The sequence below is a fragment of the Protomyctophum bolini genome (assembly GCF_963924005.1).
Source record: "Protomyctophum bolini genome assembly, chromosome: 13".
Taxonomy (NCBI): Eukaryota; Metazoa; Chordata; class Actinopteri; order Myctophiformes; family Myctophidae; genus Protomyctophum; species Protomyctophum bolini.
In genome coordinates, this window is record NC_137874.1 from 20,628,859 (window position 1) to 20,647,863 (window position 19,005).

At 41.1% G+C, this 19,005-nt stretch overlaps 1 protein-coding gene across 2 annotated transcripts; it reads left to right on the plus strand.

Moving 5' to 3' along the window:
* The first annotated feature begins 94 nt into the window (after positions 1-94).
* bach1b (BTB and CNC homology 1, basic leucine zipper transcription factor 1 b) lies at positions 95-9,275 on the plus strand. Of its 2 annotated transcripts, none has more exons than XM_080779837.1 (5): positions 95-230; positions 1,447-1,725; positions 3,531-5,087; positions 7,635-7,841; positions 8,101-9,275. In XM_080779837.1, the coding sequence occupies exons 2-5, from the start codon at positions 1,453-1,455 to the stop codon at positions 8,365-8,367; spliced, it is 2,304 nt and encodes a 767-aa protein (XP_080635963.1). In that variant the 5' UTR covers positions 95-230; positions 1,447-1,452; the 3' UTR covers positions 8,368-9,275. The 2 variants fall into 2 exon arrangements, with proteins under 2 accessions (XP_080635963.1, XP_080635962.1); XM_080779836.1 differs by lacking the exon at positions 95-230 and adding an exon at positions 906-1,093.
* The last annotated feature ends 9,730 nt before the right edge of the window (positions 9,276-19,005 follow it).

Below are 19,005 nucleotides of genomic sequence, written 5' to 3' on the forward strand. Positions count from 1 at the left end.
TGAACACACACACACACACACACACACACACACACACACACACACACAGACACACACACACACACACACACACACACACACAGAGAGAGAGAGAGAGAAAGCAGAAGTAGACTGTCATAATCTGAGAGATGGCACCATAAAGGCATCAACACTTTGAGAAGCTGGAAACCTGGAGCGAACATCACTGCACAAGTTACCACATAACACAGATGAGCACCTCTCTGTGACAGGTCAGTGTCCCCTCTTCTTCATCCTTTCATCAAACTTGACAATGTGATAGTTATAGCTGTCGACATTTTTTTTGTATGAGCTGGTGTGGGGAAGGGGAGGTATTGGGATTGTTAGCTTCACATGGATTTCAATGTAAACGGTCAAAAAATTTCAGTGTATTATGCATAGCGCGCAAGCACACACACACAGTCACACACACACACACACACACACACACACACACACAGAGAGATGCTTGGCATATTTTAGGACACAGGCTTACACAGCAAATAAATAAATCTGTCGACTGTCTGTCTTGTCTATAAATTAATGATGAATTGAATAGGCTACATGATATGATAAGTTATGTAGGACCACAATTAGCAAACAAGTGATTATTATAAACAGCCTACTGTATAAGAGTAATTCATTGTGAATATACATTAAAATTGTATTCACTATATCCACGCACGTGACGTCTGTAAGGAGTCGGGCTAGGACATGTTCATGGAAAAGGCATTCTAGCAGACAGTCCAGGGAAATGATCGGGACAGACAAGCTGACGGGAAAATGCTTGCTCATCCTTTATCAGCATGAGTCAGCGCTCTGTTACGCCCAGCGTTGCAACACTCAAACTCTCTCTCTCTCTCTCTCCCCACATTACACACACACACGCACGCGCGCTATGATTTGACTGAACCAAGTTTACCAACCATCAACCTCCGTTCAGTTTGGTTTGGAGCCTCAGCCTTCAGATAAGGCTCCCATAGGGACACGTAATCGAACAGCATTCCATTTAGGACTTTACTCGTCGGGTTTACCTTTTGGGATTTTCGAATCATTCTCTACCTCAGTCTGGACAAATGAACTGTAGGCTATTAAGGTAAATGCGAATTAAATATAGTTTTATTCCGAAGGTAGTAGCTATTATTTATGTCATAATTAACATTAAGACAACATTTTGTGATCATGTACAACATGTGTCTTAACTTGTTGATTAAGGTTGTTTATAGTAGTAGTAGTAGTACAGAATCCAGAGGGAAAATATATTTATCTAAAGTTTTTGTGTTAGTTTCTGTCTCGTCTGTCTTAATTTGCGCACGTGGGCGTGTATGTTTCGGCGAATGGCTGATTTTGTGCATGTGCACTTTCTGCACCTGCTGCTTGTATTAATTTGCGCGCGTGTGTGTGTGTGTGTGTGTGTGTGTGTGTGTGTGTGTGTGTGTGTTCCCACAGCCACAGATGTCACTTTTGACCATGTCTGCGGACAGCCCGCGGTCGTCTGTGTTTACATTTGAGTCTGCGGCGCACTCCCGTAATGTCTTGCAACGCCTCGACGACCAGAGACGTCGTGACATGCTGTGTGACGTTACCGTGGTGGTCGGTGCTGGTGAGGCGGTGGAGCAGCGCAGCTACAGGGCCCACCGCTCCGTACTGGCGTCCTGCAGCGAATACTTCTCACACAAGATCTCACCCCATGCACCACAGGGGACGGTCATCACTCTGCCAGAGCAGGTATAATAAGACAAAGTTCTGAACCTTTTTAATTTTCAATTATTAGGCCACATTGATATGATTTATATCACTCATTTAGCTCTCAGAGGTTCTGAGAACAATCTCAACTCTCAGTCATTTTACATATAGGGGCCCCCTTAGCCTCTTTCGGAACCCTGTATAGTACTGTAGGCTATACCTTTTTTGTATTCTATCCATCCATCTTCAACCGCTTTTCTGTAGTCGGGTCACGGGGGCAACAGCTCCACCAGAGAGCTCCAGAGTAACATTAGTAACTTCCTCCTAGGGGATCCCGAGGCGTTCCAAGGCCAGTGATCCCTCCATCTCATCCTTGGTCTGCCTGGGGGTCTCCTCTATAGGGAGACGCTCGAGACGCTGGCTCCTTTCCAGGCGAAGAATCAGCGACTCTACCCCGAGTCTCTCTTGCATGACTGAACTAGCTAGGGGGAGAAGTTCATTCACGCGAGTAGCTTATAAAGGTAAAAAGATAGCCTATACAGGGTTCCGAAAGAGGCTAGGGGTCCTCTCAAGGATCCCACACGGAGAACCAGTGCATATGCTACTGTACGGTGTACATCCAATCCAAAGTCACACTTTTATAATTATTAATAATGAATAATGCACAATAATTTATACTCTGGGTCAACAGGAAAAATATAACATACTGTCAACAGCAGAAATCAAGCAGGAATGAGCAGTGTAAACATCCAGATTAAATAGAGCTGTCTGAGAATGAAATGAGTGTGTGATTGGATGAGTGGATGTGGAGTCTTGTGGACATGGAGTTGAGGTGGCCCAATGGACGGCCGCCAGCAACTGCACTGAGTTTCCTGACTGAACTTGCTCAGCGCATACTGTCTGTGACACGCACGACGCTCTATTGACCGTTTGCAAAATAGAGCACAGGAAAGTACAGTTCAATACAAGGTCTGCTATAAAAGGATTTAAATCCAAGAAGCATTTATTTCCATTGGCGTCCGTTGCACTCAATTCATCGAAAGAAGCAACATTTTGCTTGTTAACTAGAATAATCATTTGTAAATTCCACCATCTCTTAACAACCGCATTGACATCATTTTTTATTCCAATGGCCACAAAATAGAATGTTATTGTCTAAGCAATTGGGCAGATATAGAACAAAGGTAGCCCTACAATAGTAGGTTACATTAGGAAGAACACAGATAGGCAAATATACTTATGGTCATTCCTAGATTTTGACTTGGATTAGCATGGGGTCTGATTCTACCACTTTATAAAAAAGAAATACACACAGTCCACTCACATTGGACAAACAGCAAGACATCTTAGATCGAGATAGTAGGCTACAATGACAGGCTGGTGGTTCCAAAGGCAGAGGGCCCAAGTCTTTTATTTACGAGGGAGCTAGTACTGCTTTCTTCTATGTACTGTAAGTTGGAATCCAAATTTAATAAAGTCAACATGACTATCACCATGATTGATTGACAATAATAATAATAATTATTTAGTATTTATTTGTTTTATTATTATTATTATTTATTTATTTTCTCTTGTCTGATATTCATGAATGAGTATGACAAGAAATCTGACAGTATTTGCATAACCGCTCAGAGTGCTCATTGGAGATTAGAAACTAATCTTGAATGACATTTTTATACACTTTTTGTATACATACTGTATATGCACTCAAACAAACTGACAGTACATTCTAAATTGGGAACAAATGGGAAAATAGTTTTCAGACAGTAGGATTATTAGTTTCTGGAATACACAGATATAATTCAGTCTCATTTAATGAAGTCTTGTTTGTTATATCATTCTTGCAGGTGACCGCTGCTGGCTTTGAACCCTTGCTGAAGTTCGCCTACACGTCCAAACTCCTCTTCAGCAAAGAAAATGTCATTGAAGTGCGCAATTCAGCTGCCCTTTTGGGTTTCAGGGACTTGGATAAAGCTTGCTTTGATTTCCTCCTCCCCAAGTTCTTCTCAGCTCCTTTTCAGAGGAAGACCTGCTGTAAGGATTGCCACAACGTCGAGCTGCCCGTGGGAAATGCTGCCACGCACAGTGATGTCATATCAGTTCCTAAGAAAGAAACCAAACCAGTTTGTGACTTACTGTCTGAACAGGAAGTGGCCTGGCTTGGTAGTCAACCAGTCAACAGTGAAACAAGAAGTAAGAGCAGCAACCCTGACCCTCCATCTGTGGATGATGCACAGTCTCTGAGCGTGACTGACTATTCTCTGCAGTGTCCAAAATACCGCAAGTTCCAGCTGGCTTGTGGGAAGGAGGCCTCAGCTGCGGAGAGAAGTGTGAACCAGCATGTGGTTACAACCGAGGACGGCTTCCCTAAGTTCCCTTTCCCCTGTGCCCTATCCTGCCGCTGCAGTGGCGATTGTAGCTGTAGAAGCCATTACAGTAGAGACAAACCTGCGATTGAGACCCCTGGAGAAAGCTTTCCATACACACAGCAAACGGGTGGAGTGAACCAATTTGTAAACACTGGTGCTCATGACAAGAAGGTAGAGCAGGGTGAGGGGGCAGGAGAGGGTTACACGCATGAGAGACATGCAGAAGTAAGAGAAGGAGAACGGGATGGGAAGGGAGGAAGTATGGCGAATAATATGAATGGTGCCACTGGAAGCAGCTCTTGTTGTGACGTCTCTCCACTCCCAGGCAGATCCAGTTTCGGAGGAGTCTCTTCAGGGCCAAGGTCATTGCTGTGTGAGGGACCTTTGGGGTTAATGTTGCACCAGTGCCCTCCAGAGGCCTCAATAGAGGGCAGTGCAAGGTCAGTGGGGCAAGAGAAGCTTGTTATGGAGAATAAAGGAGAAAATAAATCTGGTGTTCTAGAGACTATATCTGTTCTAAAAACAGAGGAACAGGTATGTGAGAGAAGCAAGACAGAAACTGATATGGACACTGCGTGGCAGAAAAGAGGACGAATGGATAGTTGGGAGAATGTGGTGCCAGGTGGCCAAAAGGAGACAGGAGTCAGAGGAAGGAGCAGTGTGGAAAGGGAGGTGGCCGAGCACCTGGCTAAAGGGCTGTGGTCGGGGCAATTCTCTTCCCCTCCTCCCCTCTCGGAGGAGCCTGACACAAATGATACTGGTCAAAGTCAGGGCCAGAATGCAACGTTTGACTGGCTCAAGGTCCAGCTTAACCTCAAATCTCGAACCTCTGGCTGTCCGTTCCTCCGGGACCTGGACCCAAGCGGGGTGTCGTGGAAGGGGGCTGGTGAGGCCGTGGTGCCTTCATGCGAGGGAGGCTCTCAGTCAGCCAAGAGCCCCTGTGCGTTATCAATCCACTCAGGGGAGGATGGAGACTCTGAAGACTTTGAAACAGAGGGAGACAGCGAGTCATATGCCAGCGAAAGAGCCAGACAGGTGAGCAGTCAAAAAGTTGTCAGTTATACTTTTAAGTCACACGACTTTCTGACTTATGAAACTACGAGATATGACCTGTGTAGCTCCGGTCAGCGGTCATGTCTGTGACGTTGGCTTGATGTTATCTTGTGCCAGGACGGTTGTAGTAAAAACACCCTAACTGCAGCAATACTTTGTTGTTTGTTCTAGATAAGAGTTTTCTATAATGTGCATGAATCAAATAAGCCTTGTACTCATTCAACAGGAACCAGAAGTACTATGGTGTTAATCATTTACCTGTGTGTGTGTGTGTGTGTGTGTGTGTGTGTGTGTGTGTGTGTGTGTGTGTGTGTGTGTGTGTGTGTGTGTGCGTGTGCGTGTGCGTGTGCGCGTGCGCGTGTGTGTGTGCATATGCATATGCATGTGTACATGCGTGGGGGTCTAAATAGTTTGTCCATGGTCCAGCTAGATGGCCCTGCTGGCCTATTTTACTTGAGTCAGCAGAGCAGTGGCTGTTGTTTGGTTAAACAAACAGATTGCAAGGAAATCTTTCAGGTTCATAGATCACTGAACTGGGAAGAGGGTAAAACATATTGAAAAGGTAGTGCTTCAAAACCCTGTACACTCAAGACACTGTCCCTGCTGCCACCCTTAGATCTCCATATATGGAGCTGACCTGTTCTGACATTCCATATGTTGATCTGACCTCATCAAACCCTGTACACTCAAGACATGCTCCATATATGGCCAGTACAGAATTAATTCCATATGTTGATCTGACCCCCCATGCCAAAGCGCCAGCACTCGCCCAGCAGTCTGCTGTCACCCAGGCGGATGCGTGCACGTTTCTTGTGCTATTGTATTAAGCTAGATAAAACATTACAAGATCCACACCTTGCCACTCTACTCACTAAAAATAATAACCTGCTTTCATGAGATAATGGAATGATGGATGAGCCCACTCCTTATGGTAATTTAAAATGTTTATGTTTTGTTAGTTTTTTGTTAAAAAACATGTAATCAGGGTTACAGTGGCCTGCAAAAGCACTTAACACTAGCATTTCACACAAAGATCTGAAATGAAATAAACTAAATTAATAAACAAATCAAAATCCCAAAACAAATTAGCAAAACATTCCAAACAATTAACAAAACACACAATGAGATAAGACTTATTTCTAATGACATAGTAGTGTGTTTGATTAATATACAGTATGTATATGTATGGGTTATTTATGACACTATATACTAGTCTAGTTCAGCCAGACCATGGATAATACTGGCTGGCTGTGAACATTGGCTGTCTGTCAGAAACTGAAACCTACTGTACTGACCTGTTCTGGCGTCAGGATTGGTGAACTGGAAATTGTAATTTTTATGATAATTTTGCATGCATGTTTCAGCAATAGTCCCTAACTACCTAACTGACTAACTATTCTAACCTGGCCCCAGGTTCCAGCAAAAACATCATAGTATAAGTCAGAGAATCACTATAGATACTAGTATATACCCAAAATATGCCCTACTGTACTATAATAGGCCTACTATTATGCACAAATTATGTCATACTATACATAAAAAAAAACATGGACAGATATTGAATCTGACATTTTTGCTGAACCCTGGGGTCAGGTTAGAATAGTCAATCGCTTGTATTGTACAATAATTGAAGTAAAAACAAGAATGACACTCGAGTCATAACTGCCAGGTGCAGAAAGCGCTGGCCATCTCCGTTTCCCCCCTTTTTTTCTTTTTTTTTTCAAAAACGTTTTGGTTTCTCTGTCACAACCTCCCGACCGTTTTTGTTAGTTTCCGACGTTCTTTTGTTAGTTCAATCACTGTTTAGTTATGGCTTTCTTTTAGCTCCAGATGGCTCATAACATTAGCTTCTGTTGCCACTCTCGCTCGGTCCGTTCCTCTTAGTGCAATGTCGGTCATGAACGAACGAATCAGATGAACCAGTTATTTTTGGTGAACGAAATGCACCGGTCACAGCCAAACTAGTGAACAAATGTAATAGTCTGTCTAATGTACGTGTATGTACGACTGACTGACTGACTGACTGACTGACTGATTGATTGACTGACTGTAGCCCTCTGGTTGGATTTACTACTTGCGGTGCAAAACAACGTCATCATGATTAGCGTTTAGAAACAACTATTAAACAATAAAACAAGTGACTGGCTATTTAATTAGCTAATGTTTTGATGTCACATCGAAAATGAGTTTTATTTGTGGATATAAAATATATATTTCCCTTCAAATATGTGTATATCTGTATGTCTTTAAATTTAAATGTTCTGAATTGAAAATGGACAAGGCTTTTTTATCCGCAGATTTTGTATTGACCTGTACTTTCATTGAACAGTACCCATTCTACAAACTGTTAATACAAATTTCAATCAATCAATCAATCAATCAATCAATCAATCAATCAATCAGTTTTACCAACATTGAAATCTTTACATCCCAGCGTGAGAACAGCTATTCCAGAGTTGCCCATCATTCCATGCACAGTATCTGTACTTGTGTGACACTTTGTCTCCTCTGTGGGTTGTGGACTTCAAGGTGCAACTGCCGTTCTCCTTGGACTGGATTGTGGATCTGAACAGAAACGACTTCCAGAAGCTACTGAAGCAGGAGAACTTGACCCGCGAGCAGCTGGAGCTTGTCCACGACATGCGACGACGAAGCAAAAATCGTATCGCAGCCCAGCGCTGCCGCAAAAGGAAACTGGAATGCATATACAACCTGGAGTGTGAGATCAGTAAGCTGGTGAGGACGGCTGAAGTCTGTGTCTTTGTTGTGATCTTTTTCTACTTATTTAGTAAAATTGTTTATTAAGCACTTTATAAAGATGTACATACTGTTTGAGGAATGGCTAAATGTACAAAGGAGGAAGAAAATGGATTTCAAAATCAAATTGCTTAAATATGTCTAGTGAATAAATAAATAAAAATAAGTTAAACGTCCTAAATGTCAGTACAACAGGAGTGTATGGTCTATTCATTTGTATGGTGTGTTCATGTCCCAGAGAGCAGAGAGGGAAAAACTCATGTCGGAGCGGAGCCAGCTCAGCCAGACGAAGTTGAAAACATGCCGCAGAGTCTCTGCCCTGTGCCAGAGGGTCTGCAGTGAGGCCAACCTGCAACCAGAGCAACTCCAGATTCTTGCCAAATACACCACCCAGGACTGCCCACTCTCCTCCTTCATTCCTCATATCGACTCACTCCTCACCGCTACTAAAGTGCCACTCCTGACACTGGATTCATCCTCAGCCTCCTCTTCCTCTGCCCTTTAAGGTATCTTTAATGACTTACTTGAATCGGGGCCTCCAGGGACGCGGTCACACGGTCACAGGGTAAGAAGGTAAACTCTCAGGTGATGAGAAGGGTCATTAGGTAAATGCCAACCACAGGAGAGCGGCCCCTAGCTGTTACAGTATTATGTACTGAATGTCATGTCATGTATGATGCTGTAAACAAAATAAGGGTGCCGCTACTTCTGACTGCATAATGATGACTGGGGACCACAATGCAACACAACCACAGTGCACGCCGACACCTGTGATCTGATCAATATATAATTGTACTGTACATTTATAATTATGTAATCAAAGATTTTTTATAACTTGTTACACTTCATGCTACCTTTTCTGCAGACTGAGTGGCTGGTGCGGTGTGAAATGCCCCTCTATTCACTCTCCCATTAAACACCACCACCACTTGCCTAAAGAGAGTGAGCTGGCCATTCCTCTTTAATTTGACATTTTTTTAGACAGATGAGAAAGCTACATAATACACATACATAATAAGTACATAAGTACATAATTTAAAGTACAGCCAAATGTTTGAACATTGCAATACTGGAGGGCAGGTTGAATCCAGGGCTGAAGCAGGATCCATTGGTCAAGGTCTGGTGAGTGAGTGAACGCAAACCTTCAGTGCCTGGTAAATAGTATGTAATGTATAATGTGTAAGTTCTTGTTGATTCACTTTATATTGTAAGTGAACAATCGGACTCTGCAAATAATATTATTGTTATATAAGAAATGTTATATGAAAATAACCCTTACATGTACTTGCAAAGGTGTGTACAACAAATGCAATAAGTTCATTTATGGGACCTGTACAAAGAAAAGTGTCACCAGTTGTCTTGCTGATAAAAACTATTTAATATACTGATGGATGGTCAATTCTCTAGTGCTTCACTGTGTATAAAAGACACTGATGTAACACACAATCTTAAGGATAGTATTAAGGATAGTATCACAGTGCATTGTGGGACTTGTAGTATTATGGTGGTCCGTGCAGTATACCAGAGGGCCAGTTCTAATACTAATTAAATATCATCCCGCGGGCCAAAGATAATTCATTCACAGGCCTTGAGTTTGACATATATGTTGTACACAATACATCATTTATAAATGATGCACAAAAGTTCAGTGTCTTGCAGACTTGCACCCTTTGGCAAAACTATAAAGCTACTAAACGTGTTATAGCATACGTATAATACCGATTACATTTTTATTTATAACTTTATTTTATTTTCTTCATCATTAACTATAATGTGGTTAGATAATTAGGCTACTCATTCATACGTGTTGGTGGCCTGTGATTGATATTGATTGATTGAAGTATTTACAGTTTGCAGAATTACAGAACATTTCAAGCACAACTCAATACAGTGGACGACCAATAAAGCACTACTTGTTTACCTTGTTCAATTCATCATAACATTTAGAATTTAGATACATACAAATAATACACTTCGAGAGAGAGAGAGAGAGAGAGAGCAGGTGAAACAGACTGGGAAACCGACGTGTTGCTGCCATCTAGTGTTCACCAGCAGACACTGCATGTGTTTGAAGATTATTATGGATGCAGCGGTTCTTGACAAACCTTTTCATATATCATATAATTTGTGGGTCCTTGTCAAGGACCCACAAATGATATAATGTATACAATATTTGTCTGTCTGTCTGTCTGTCTGTCTGTCTGTCTGTCTGTCTGTCTGTCTGTCTGTCTGTGCGTGCGCGTGTGGCTTGTAAATCCACACAGCAGCTGTGTGGATTTTGAATGGATCACGTGATTCATTCACTCTGACGGACGAGTCAATTCCATCAAAGGATCTACGTCGCAGGTTGGACAAGTGTGTACAAGTTACAACGGATGTTGTCAATGATGCACATGCCCAAGTGATTCAGGAGGAAGCAGTCTGCAACCTATCAGTTGACTGTCTGGAGGAAGAGACCCTGCCCTTCAGCAGCAGCAGTTATGGTGGGAGCAGTCCATGCAACCAGCAAAGGGGAAATGAGCAACAAGAGGCTCAACAAGAGAGCAAAAGGTTGTTGGCTCCCATTTCCACTGAGTTCAACAAGGAGCTCAAGGCTGCAGCAAGGACCAAGGAGGAAGTTCCACCAACTGAGCAGTTTGCCAACCAACAAGAACATGCTGTCAGGAGCCTGGTTGCTAAATGCACCCTGGTTCACCTCAAGGGCACTGGTGCATCCATCTCCGTCCAGATGAACAAGCAGGCAGAAGCGGTGAAGGTAACGAAGACTGGTGTTGCTATGAAAGCAGGTAAAGTGAGAGAACCTGCTGCAACTAAGAAGCCCAAGAAGGTGGCAGCCAAGAAGCCTGCTGCCAAGAAATCACCCAAGAAGCTTGCTGCCAAGAAAGTACCCAAGAAGCCTGCTGCCAAGAAATCACCAAAGCCATCCAAAAAGCCTGCTGTCAAGAAGGCAGCAGCTAAAGGGCCGAAGAAGCCAGCAGGTATTCCAGGCAAAATGAAAGATCAAGGAAATAAAGTAAACAACTGGAGAGGAAAGAGAACCATCAAAAAGGAAGGACATGATGGATTTCAAGAAGTATAGGAAAAAGGGCCTGCTTTTAAAAGATGCTAAGGTGGGAGGAAAAAGTGGCAGACCCCCTGACTAAGGTTGGAAAGTAATTGCTCATCTTTTTGTTTTGGTTGACATGTCAAGGTCATTGTTCATTCAAGTCAAGGTCATTGTTCATTCAAGTCAAGGTCTTTATTTTACACGTTTAAAGGAGTTTGTTGTATTGTAAACTCTTTCTTGAAAGAACAGTGTTATGCTGCTTTAAGCAGATCACGGTCAAATTTGTTGAAACCTTTTGTCAATTTGGCCCTCCAACAGCTAGAGACCTTTTGCACTGTCACTGATGTGTAGATAGATGAACATTTAAGAAAGCTCACTATCTGAAGAGATGCAGCTTCCATATTTATTAAAGCAAATTCAGATCACATTTTGTTCAAATAGTGATGGTACTTTACATTTACGTTCAAGTTATATGGTGCTCTACAATTGTTGCATATGAATTAAGAGACGAAGTAGAAAGTTAAAACTGGGAAAATGTACAAAGATTCTAATCTACTAATTAAATATGCCATGATCATTTGTTAAAGTTACACGATTGCGTTTGAATCACTTTGCATTTTGATTAAAGTCTAGTCCAATTCATCCTGCATGAGCTATTAACTGTAAATTGATGGTCAACATTGACCCTCGTTTAACACTTACGAATGCTTCAAACATTTATGCAGCTTGCAAAGAAAGGAAATGGTTACGCCAGTTTGAAAGAAGGTTAAAGGGAAAGTTCAAATGTTGGGAGCCACAATTTGGCATATTTTGCGATGCATTATTTATTGTACATAATTGAAGAGTTTGTTACATGGGTTTATTTTGTTCATGTTACAAAAGGTTTAATTTGTTTTCATAAGATTTGTTTGTAAACCACCAGACGGATCAAAGGTCAACTTGAAAACTGGTCAAGGTTAAACTCAAACAAAGGTTCTCAAACATGATTTCAGAGTTCAAAAGGTTGGGATTAATGAAGTCAAGTTTTTGTATACATTTAAGGTGTGGTATAAAGGGTTGAACTGCTTGAAGCAGTATTGTGATTTATTGAATTGTGGTGAATTATTGAAAATTAACTTAAGCCTGAATGAAATCCCAAGATGTGATTTGGTGGGAGTTTGGCTGCCAGAAATATGTTTCTGTCATTATTTTGTTTTATTTCACATTATATTGGGAAAGGTAATTTGGAATTGCGTCACGTCCGGTGCCATGTCCTTATTTGGTGTTGAATCAGCGATGGCTCACAACATTGTTTGTCAAGCCTCCGTGTAGACGGAAGGACATGAATTGTTTGAGAGAAGCGTGTCATTAACCAAGGTTTGTTTGTTTGTTTCTGAACCAATGTTTTACGTTCTTTGTCAACATTTGAGGTGTATGTTTGATTTGTATATGAGTTTAATTGATGCGATTTGTTTTTGTTACAGTTTGACGTTTGTTGTTGTTCATATGGGTTTCCTGTCATTCCATTCCCTTCATTCCCCTTATGCAGCCAGTGAGGTAAATCCATGTGTTCATATATGCATTATATTGCCATGTTCGTTATGTTTATGTGCTTAAGTTTGTTCATGTACTGATCGTTGTTTATTCATTGTGTGTTCATCAGTTTTGACGTTGGTCTATTGAGAGAGTGAGAGCTCAATAAAATCATCAGTAAACAGAAACGACTGACTCGTTCATGGAGGGAGTGACACCCTAGCCTAAACCCCTCTGTTCACTGTTACATTTGAATAACGGCACTCAAAAAATGCAATGCAATCAGTCATTGCAACTGACAAAACAATATGCACTTATAAGCAAAGAGGCTACGAGATGTGTGTGTGCTGGTGAATGTCTACCAAAGTGACATAAAGAGGAACCAGAGAGAGAATGCTAATTCTTAAATTGTAAAGACAGTGTGCTACTGTATGTTTTTGCAGGGTAAGTACAACCTAAGTGCAAATAATGTAGCACATTTGTCATCAGTGCAGATGGTAGAGGGGTACAGTGTATTAACCCTTTTTCTGAAATAGGCCTACCTATGTTTCTGTATCAGTGGTGCTCAATATTTCATGTCAAGGACCCCAAAAATTATCTGTGTTTGGCCATCGACCCCCATCTGAAAACGTTGTTCCAGGAACATGTTTCAGGCACATTTTCACGATTTAAAAAAATAGCAGACCTACAAGTTCATAGCGTGCCACTCGGTGGCGCGCTATGAGCTTGTAGATCTGTTATTTTTCAAAAGGTAAATATAACATGTTAAACACCAAAAGGGGTTCCCACCCAAAATGGGTAAAAAAAAATATTTAAATATTTTTTTACTTTGCATGCCTGATATTAATATATTAATATATATAATAATATATAATATTTAATGAATAAAATGTTTGGTTCCAGGGATTCCGGAACTCAGGAGGTTGGAATCTGATCAGGTCTGCAGAGTCAACCAGCCGAGAGACGCCGCTGCCTTCCTCATGATGCCCCAACGAGGCTGGTTTCTGTCCCTTTGAAGTTGATGTGCAGAATCAATTGAACATGTTGGGGAGTGAATTAACTGGTTCGGAGCTTAATTTTCCGAATGGCTGAAAGCATTTTCTCTAAAGTATTTACAGTATTTCTGAGCATTCCTCTATAGTTCTAGGTAGTTTATACCATTTAGACCTGAGGACGATTCTACAAATGTCTTCTAAATCATGACAGTTTTCTGAAAAACCCCATGTTTCTATAATAAGTGGTTCTCAAACTATTTCACGTCAAGGAGCCCCAGAGTTTTCTGTATTTGGCCGCCGACCCCCATCTGAAAAGATTTGAGTTGAAAACGTTCGCTCTGAAAGAATATAATTATATTCCAAGATTTGCGACACATCTTCACAATTTTTGGGTTATTTTTCATCTATCACTAGATATATGGACATACAGTATGATTGTTTTTATTGAGTCTGTAAATATCTTCTGTCATATACTCATTGTATCTTGGATCAGCCGGCCCTGTCCAGCTGGTACAGATTGATCTATATGTAGCCCAGTGGCATATATGCCTGTAGTTCTATGTAAATCCACCAAGTGGCACTGTCACTTTAGGAGTGCCATGTTCTGGGGGTCAAGGGTTACACTTAAAAACGTCTTGAATAATAAGAAGCAACCTGTGTTTGTGGGGTTTCTTTGAGAAGATCTTCATGATTGTAAACAAGAGGTGAAAGCTGAACTGGTAACTACTAGTAACTCAACTTGGTTGAGTTTCTGTGTCTTTGTACTGTCTTGGAAAGGGGTGAAGCTTGGGGGACCAGTGTTTGCTCCGTGTGTGAGTTGGCCGTTCCTCACAGTTCACACTGTTTGTGATAGAGCCACTACCGTATTTAGTTTAGGTTTATTTTTTGTTACAGGCTTGCATGCCATATTTGCTAAACGGTGGCATTCTTTACACAAATAAGATACACCAACACCAACTTCTTGGGAAATAAAGAACCCCAATATATGTCTGTGTCCTGTGCCCTATTTGCCAGGTTACATATATAAGGCTATTATGGGCCATTAGATTGTTTTATTACTGGAAGTATATCAGTTACCTTATCCCTCTTCGCTATACCAACATTTCATTGCATATTCCATAGGATAATGTTAATTAAATTACTTACATCTCTACATCATCTACATCCCTCTCCACAACTATTAATAGACTACCTGTGTGTGTGTGTGTGTGTGTGTGTGGTGCACACAGCTGTGATGATCAACAGTGGATGACCCAATCACTTATCACTCTGACCAACGGACCAATGACGGACGGACTAGTTGAACAGGTGACCGGATCCAGTGGGCGTGGCTTTGGATTTAAATAGGAGCGGCCATGTTGTTTCCCAGCATGCAGTTTGGTTTGGGAGCCACTGAGCCAGGCTGCATGCTGTCTGCAGGGAGCCATGCTGTTTGTTCTAAGGTAAGGAGCGTTTGTTTGAGAAACATGGTTTTATCCTTGAACACTGTTGTATAAACATTAGAGGATTGAACACTGTTGTATAGACATTAGAGGATTTATTGGACTGTTTATTGTGACACTAAATGGACAACAATGTCAGGAATGTTTGTCCTTTTTCATACAAACAACACATGTTCTTTTGCCCTGCCTGTGTTTGATGGCCAAAATGCTTTTCCAATGGGAGGCACATGGTTTGTCCAAACACTTGTGTTTCTTTGCCCCCCTCCATCAAACACAAATGTTTGGTCAAACCATGTGCCTCCCATTGGAAAGGCATTGAGGTGGCCATCAAACACATGCAGAGCACAGAACATGTGTTGTGTGAATGAGGCATTGGGCCTCTATCTCACAAAAAAAACCATTTGTCTTGTCTGTGTTTAATGGCCGCCCCAATGCATTTCCAATGGGAGGCACATGGTTTGACCAAACATTTGTGTTTGATAGTAGTGTTCTGTCCCCCTCCCCTCCATGAAACACAAATGTTTGGTCAAACCATGTGCATCCCATTGGCAAAGCATTGAAGTGGCCATCAAACACAGGCAGAGCACAGAACATACGTTTGTGTGAAACATTTGTCTCGTCTGTTTTTAATGGCCGCCTCAATGCTTTTCCAATGGAAGTCACACGGTTTGACCAAACATTTGTTTGCTGGAGGGGAGGGGGACAGACACAGCCATCAAACAAATGTTTGCTCAAACCATGTGAAAAGCATTGATGATCGAGGCCTTAGAGAAGGAACAATCGCAAACAAACAAACCATGGTTCCCAACAGTGGTGGAAATTAAATCATTATACCTTTACTCAAGTGTAGTGTAGAAATATTTGGAAATGTTTAACTACTAGTTACTTTGTAGATTTGTATTATTACCAAACGTACTAGCCTACATTGTTCATTTACCACTACAGCCATATTTTGGCCATTTGGCTGATCTACAAGCTCACAATGCATTGTGATGTGACACATTGTGAGCTTTTAGATCTGTTATTTTCAAAAGGCCTCAGTAGAGGATAAAGTGAAATATCCCTTTATTGTATTAATTTTACAATGTATGAAATCTGGATAAAGAGTCTAATGTTTTTTTTTTTATGTGTCTTACAGGTTAATCATGTGACCTTGGTGTCATGTGTGACCTTGGATGGGGTCATCAGGAGATGGCTGGTATTGGTAATAGAGTGTCTACTCGGTTGAGCTGAAACTTCTAACGGTGTCAACGAACGCTCTTCCTGAGATTACGAGGCGAACGGTGACGATCGGGACGTATTGTGCCATACAACCTTCGCGGCTCTATTAATACCGGCTATCTTCAACAGAGCGGCGGAAGCCCCCCCATGGTACGTACCGGGATTGCATGTGGCTGTAGTAGAAACTAGGGCTGTGTCAAATCTTATTTTAATTATTTTTGGGAGATAAACACTTTACTAAGGTTTTTAATGCGTCTTTAGTATTTCAAAGTGTCCATGATGTCATGGACACTTCCTACCCAGACTACAATTCCCATAATGCTTTGGTGCACTGATCCTTGTGGATAGGGTGAGGGCTGTCTTACTGAGACAACATGTAGTCCAGGAAGGAAGTGAGCCCGGTGTCCATGACATGTCATGGAGCCCATGGACACTTTTGTAAAAACAACTATTGCCCACATAAAAAACCCAGGAAAGTGTTTCTTGTCTCCCAAACATAATTGAAATAAGCTCTGTTTGCAAAAGGGGTGAAGTCTCCCTTTAATGGGTTGAATCGTTAAAGCTGCTATAAGCAACATGTCAAATGTAATTTTATTTTTTGGTATTCAGACGGCAATGGGTAAAACTAAAACACAATTTTGTCTCTGACACATCTAGGAGCCACAATTTGCATTCAAAGATTTTCCTAGATTTGTCATTGGTCAATTTGCCTGTCTACTTCCTGATTGGTTAGTCATTTCGACCGGGTTTTATTTTTCTTCGACCAATGACAAAGCTTCTAGGAACATCTTTGACTGCAAATTATGGCCCCTAGATGTGTCACAGAGACTAAATAATTTGTGGTAGTGTTTTACTCATTGCTGGCTGTCTGAATGAAATAAAAATCATTATAATTGACATTATTGCTTATAGCTGCTTTAATCACACTTTTGTGACTATTAAAGTAAAATATTGGTGACACATGTAGCCCTGTCAGTGACTGTTGTTAATGCAGTAAAAAAAATTGTGACACAGCCCTGTCAGTGACTGTTATGACTTCCAAAATGTCATCCTGTAGGCCGACAACTAATGTTTCCTATTTTCCCTGTCATTTCAGAACGTGAAGCTGACAAGGCGACGTCTGTATTGAAGGTACAAACTCTATGCTGTTGCCGCTGCTGGGTGCTGTTAGCAGTGGAGGTTGGTAATGAACCTTTTGATTCCTGCTGCTTGTGTAAGTGGGCTACATGCTACCGTAGGCTACCGTAGGTTGTCATTCGCACCGTGTATCGTTTCACATCATTTGTGTATAATGCCACTCTACATCACATGCCGCTATGTGATGTTTGTGTAGGCATGTGATTTATTTATCGTTTAACATAATTTACGGGTAAAGCTTTCACGTCACATCACATATGTATGTTCTGTTCTAGTGTCTCCTTTCTCTTCTTTGCTTTTAATAAAGTTATTTGTTTTGGTTGTCTCAGGAAAAAAAAGAACACTTATTTCTTTCTCCTTGCCTATCTATCGCCCTAGTTCTTCACTAGTGGACTGTGTACAAATGTGATGTGACGGTATGTGACTTATGTCCGGTAGCATGTAGCCTGCTTAACACTGTTTACAGCCTTCTATGCTGTAGATCTGTCCACACTAACAGGAAGAAAATTATGGCAGATTTTCTTCCTTCGTTAGTGTGTTTTGTTTAGTGCTGATAGTGAAGGTAAGTGAGCGTAGTTTATTATCTTTGGCTGTCGGGCAGAAACCTTGTATCTCCATAGTTTTGTAAATTAATTTCCTTACTTGGTCATGCTACAGTGTCACACACTAAAGTAGCAAATGGCTCATCTACAAGCTCAGGATGCAAAGATCATCCATTATTGAATATAACCTATTTTTGTATGTATCGAACCATTTAAGTATAAACAAGAGCTTGTGACTAAACATTGGAACACAGATTATTATATTAATAATAAATATAATCATATCACAGGTTTTTTTTGTCCAGTAACTGTTTTGGACATGCACGGTTTCTACCCGACCTTTCATCTCCTCTTCTATTCTTTGCTTTAATAAAGTTATTGGTTTTTCTGGTCTGAGTTTTTAATCGCATTTTGCTTCATATTTTAAAGTAATTTCTTTCCTATCTATCGCTAGTTCTTCACTAGTGTATGTGGTGCGTGTGTCGGGTCGTGTCTCGCGTACAGTTTCTAATCATTGATTGGAGCTGTATGTTGTTTCACGTCATTTGCGTTTGTGTCATTTGCCGGTAAAGCGCCATCACGTCAGTTCACATCAGATATGAACACACCCTGTATGTGATGTGCATTTATGTGATTTTTTTTGGTGATTTATTTTCACAGTAATTGCGGTTAGCTCGTCGGTGTCGTCGCACGCCATACGAATTTTGTTCATTGCTGTTGTGTTCTAATGTCATTCGTAGTGTTGTTGTGTTCTCATGTTCATAGTGTTGCTGTATTGCTGACAAATACTGGGGTCCAAAGAATGCTGCTGCCATTGCATAATTTGCACCTCGTATAATTTATGTCAAACGTCCACAAATGGCATAAATTGTAATATATTTTTTTTAAATGTAGGCAATTATTTTGAAAACACTAAATATAAAAATGTAGGAAACAAGGGACAACTGGCTAGAAAATCTTGCACCACGAAAACCTACGGCCAACTGCTTGGGCGGAGACCAAAAATCTTTTTGTTTTGTTCATGTTCATAAAGAGCTCAAAGTGCTTTAAGTGAAAGTCCAGCAGCAAACCTCTAGGTCATAAGACCATTGTTGGTGCTATATTATCAGATCTAATTTGTGAGTAAAGCTTCATCAAGTAAGCCCACATCACATGCCCGGTATGTGATGTGTGTTTATGTCTCGTATCATTTCACATTGGTGAGTAAGGCTTCATCACGTCATCCCCACATCACATAATGAACTTAGG

Coding starts and splice junctions, on each gene's coding strand:
- bach1b (XM_080779837.1), top strand. CDS start 1,453: ATGTCACTTTTGACCATGTCTGCGGACAGCCCGCGGTCGTCTGTGTTT. Junction 1,726..3,530: donor TCATCACTCTGCCAGAGCAG/GTATAATAAGAC, acceptor TCATTCTTGCAG/GTGACCGCTGCTGGCTTTGA. Junction 5,088..7,634: donor CCAGCGAAAGAGCCAGACAG/GTGAGCAGTCAA, acceptor GTGGACTTCAAG/GTGCAACTGCCGTTCTCCTT.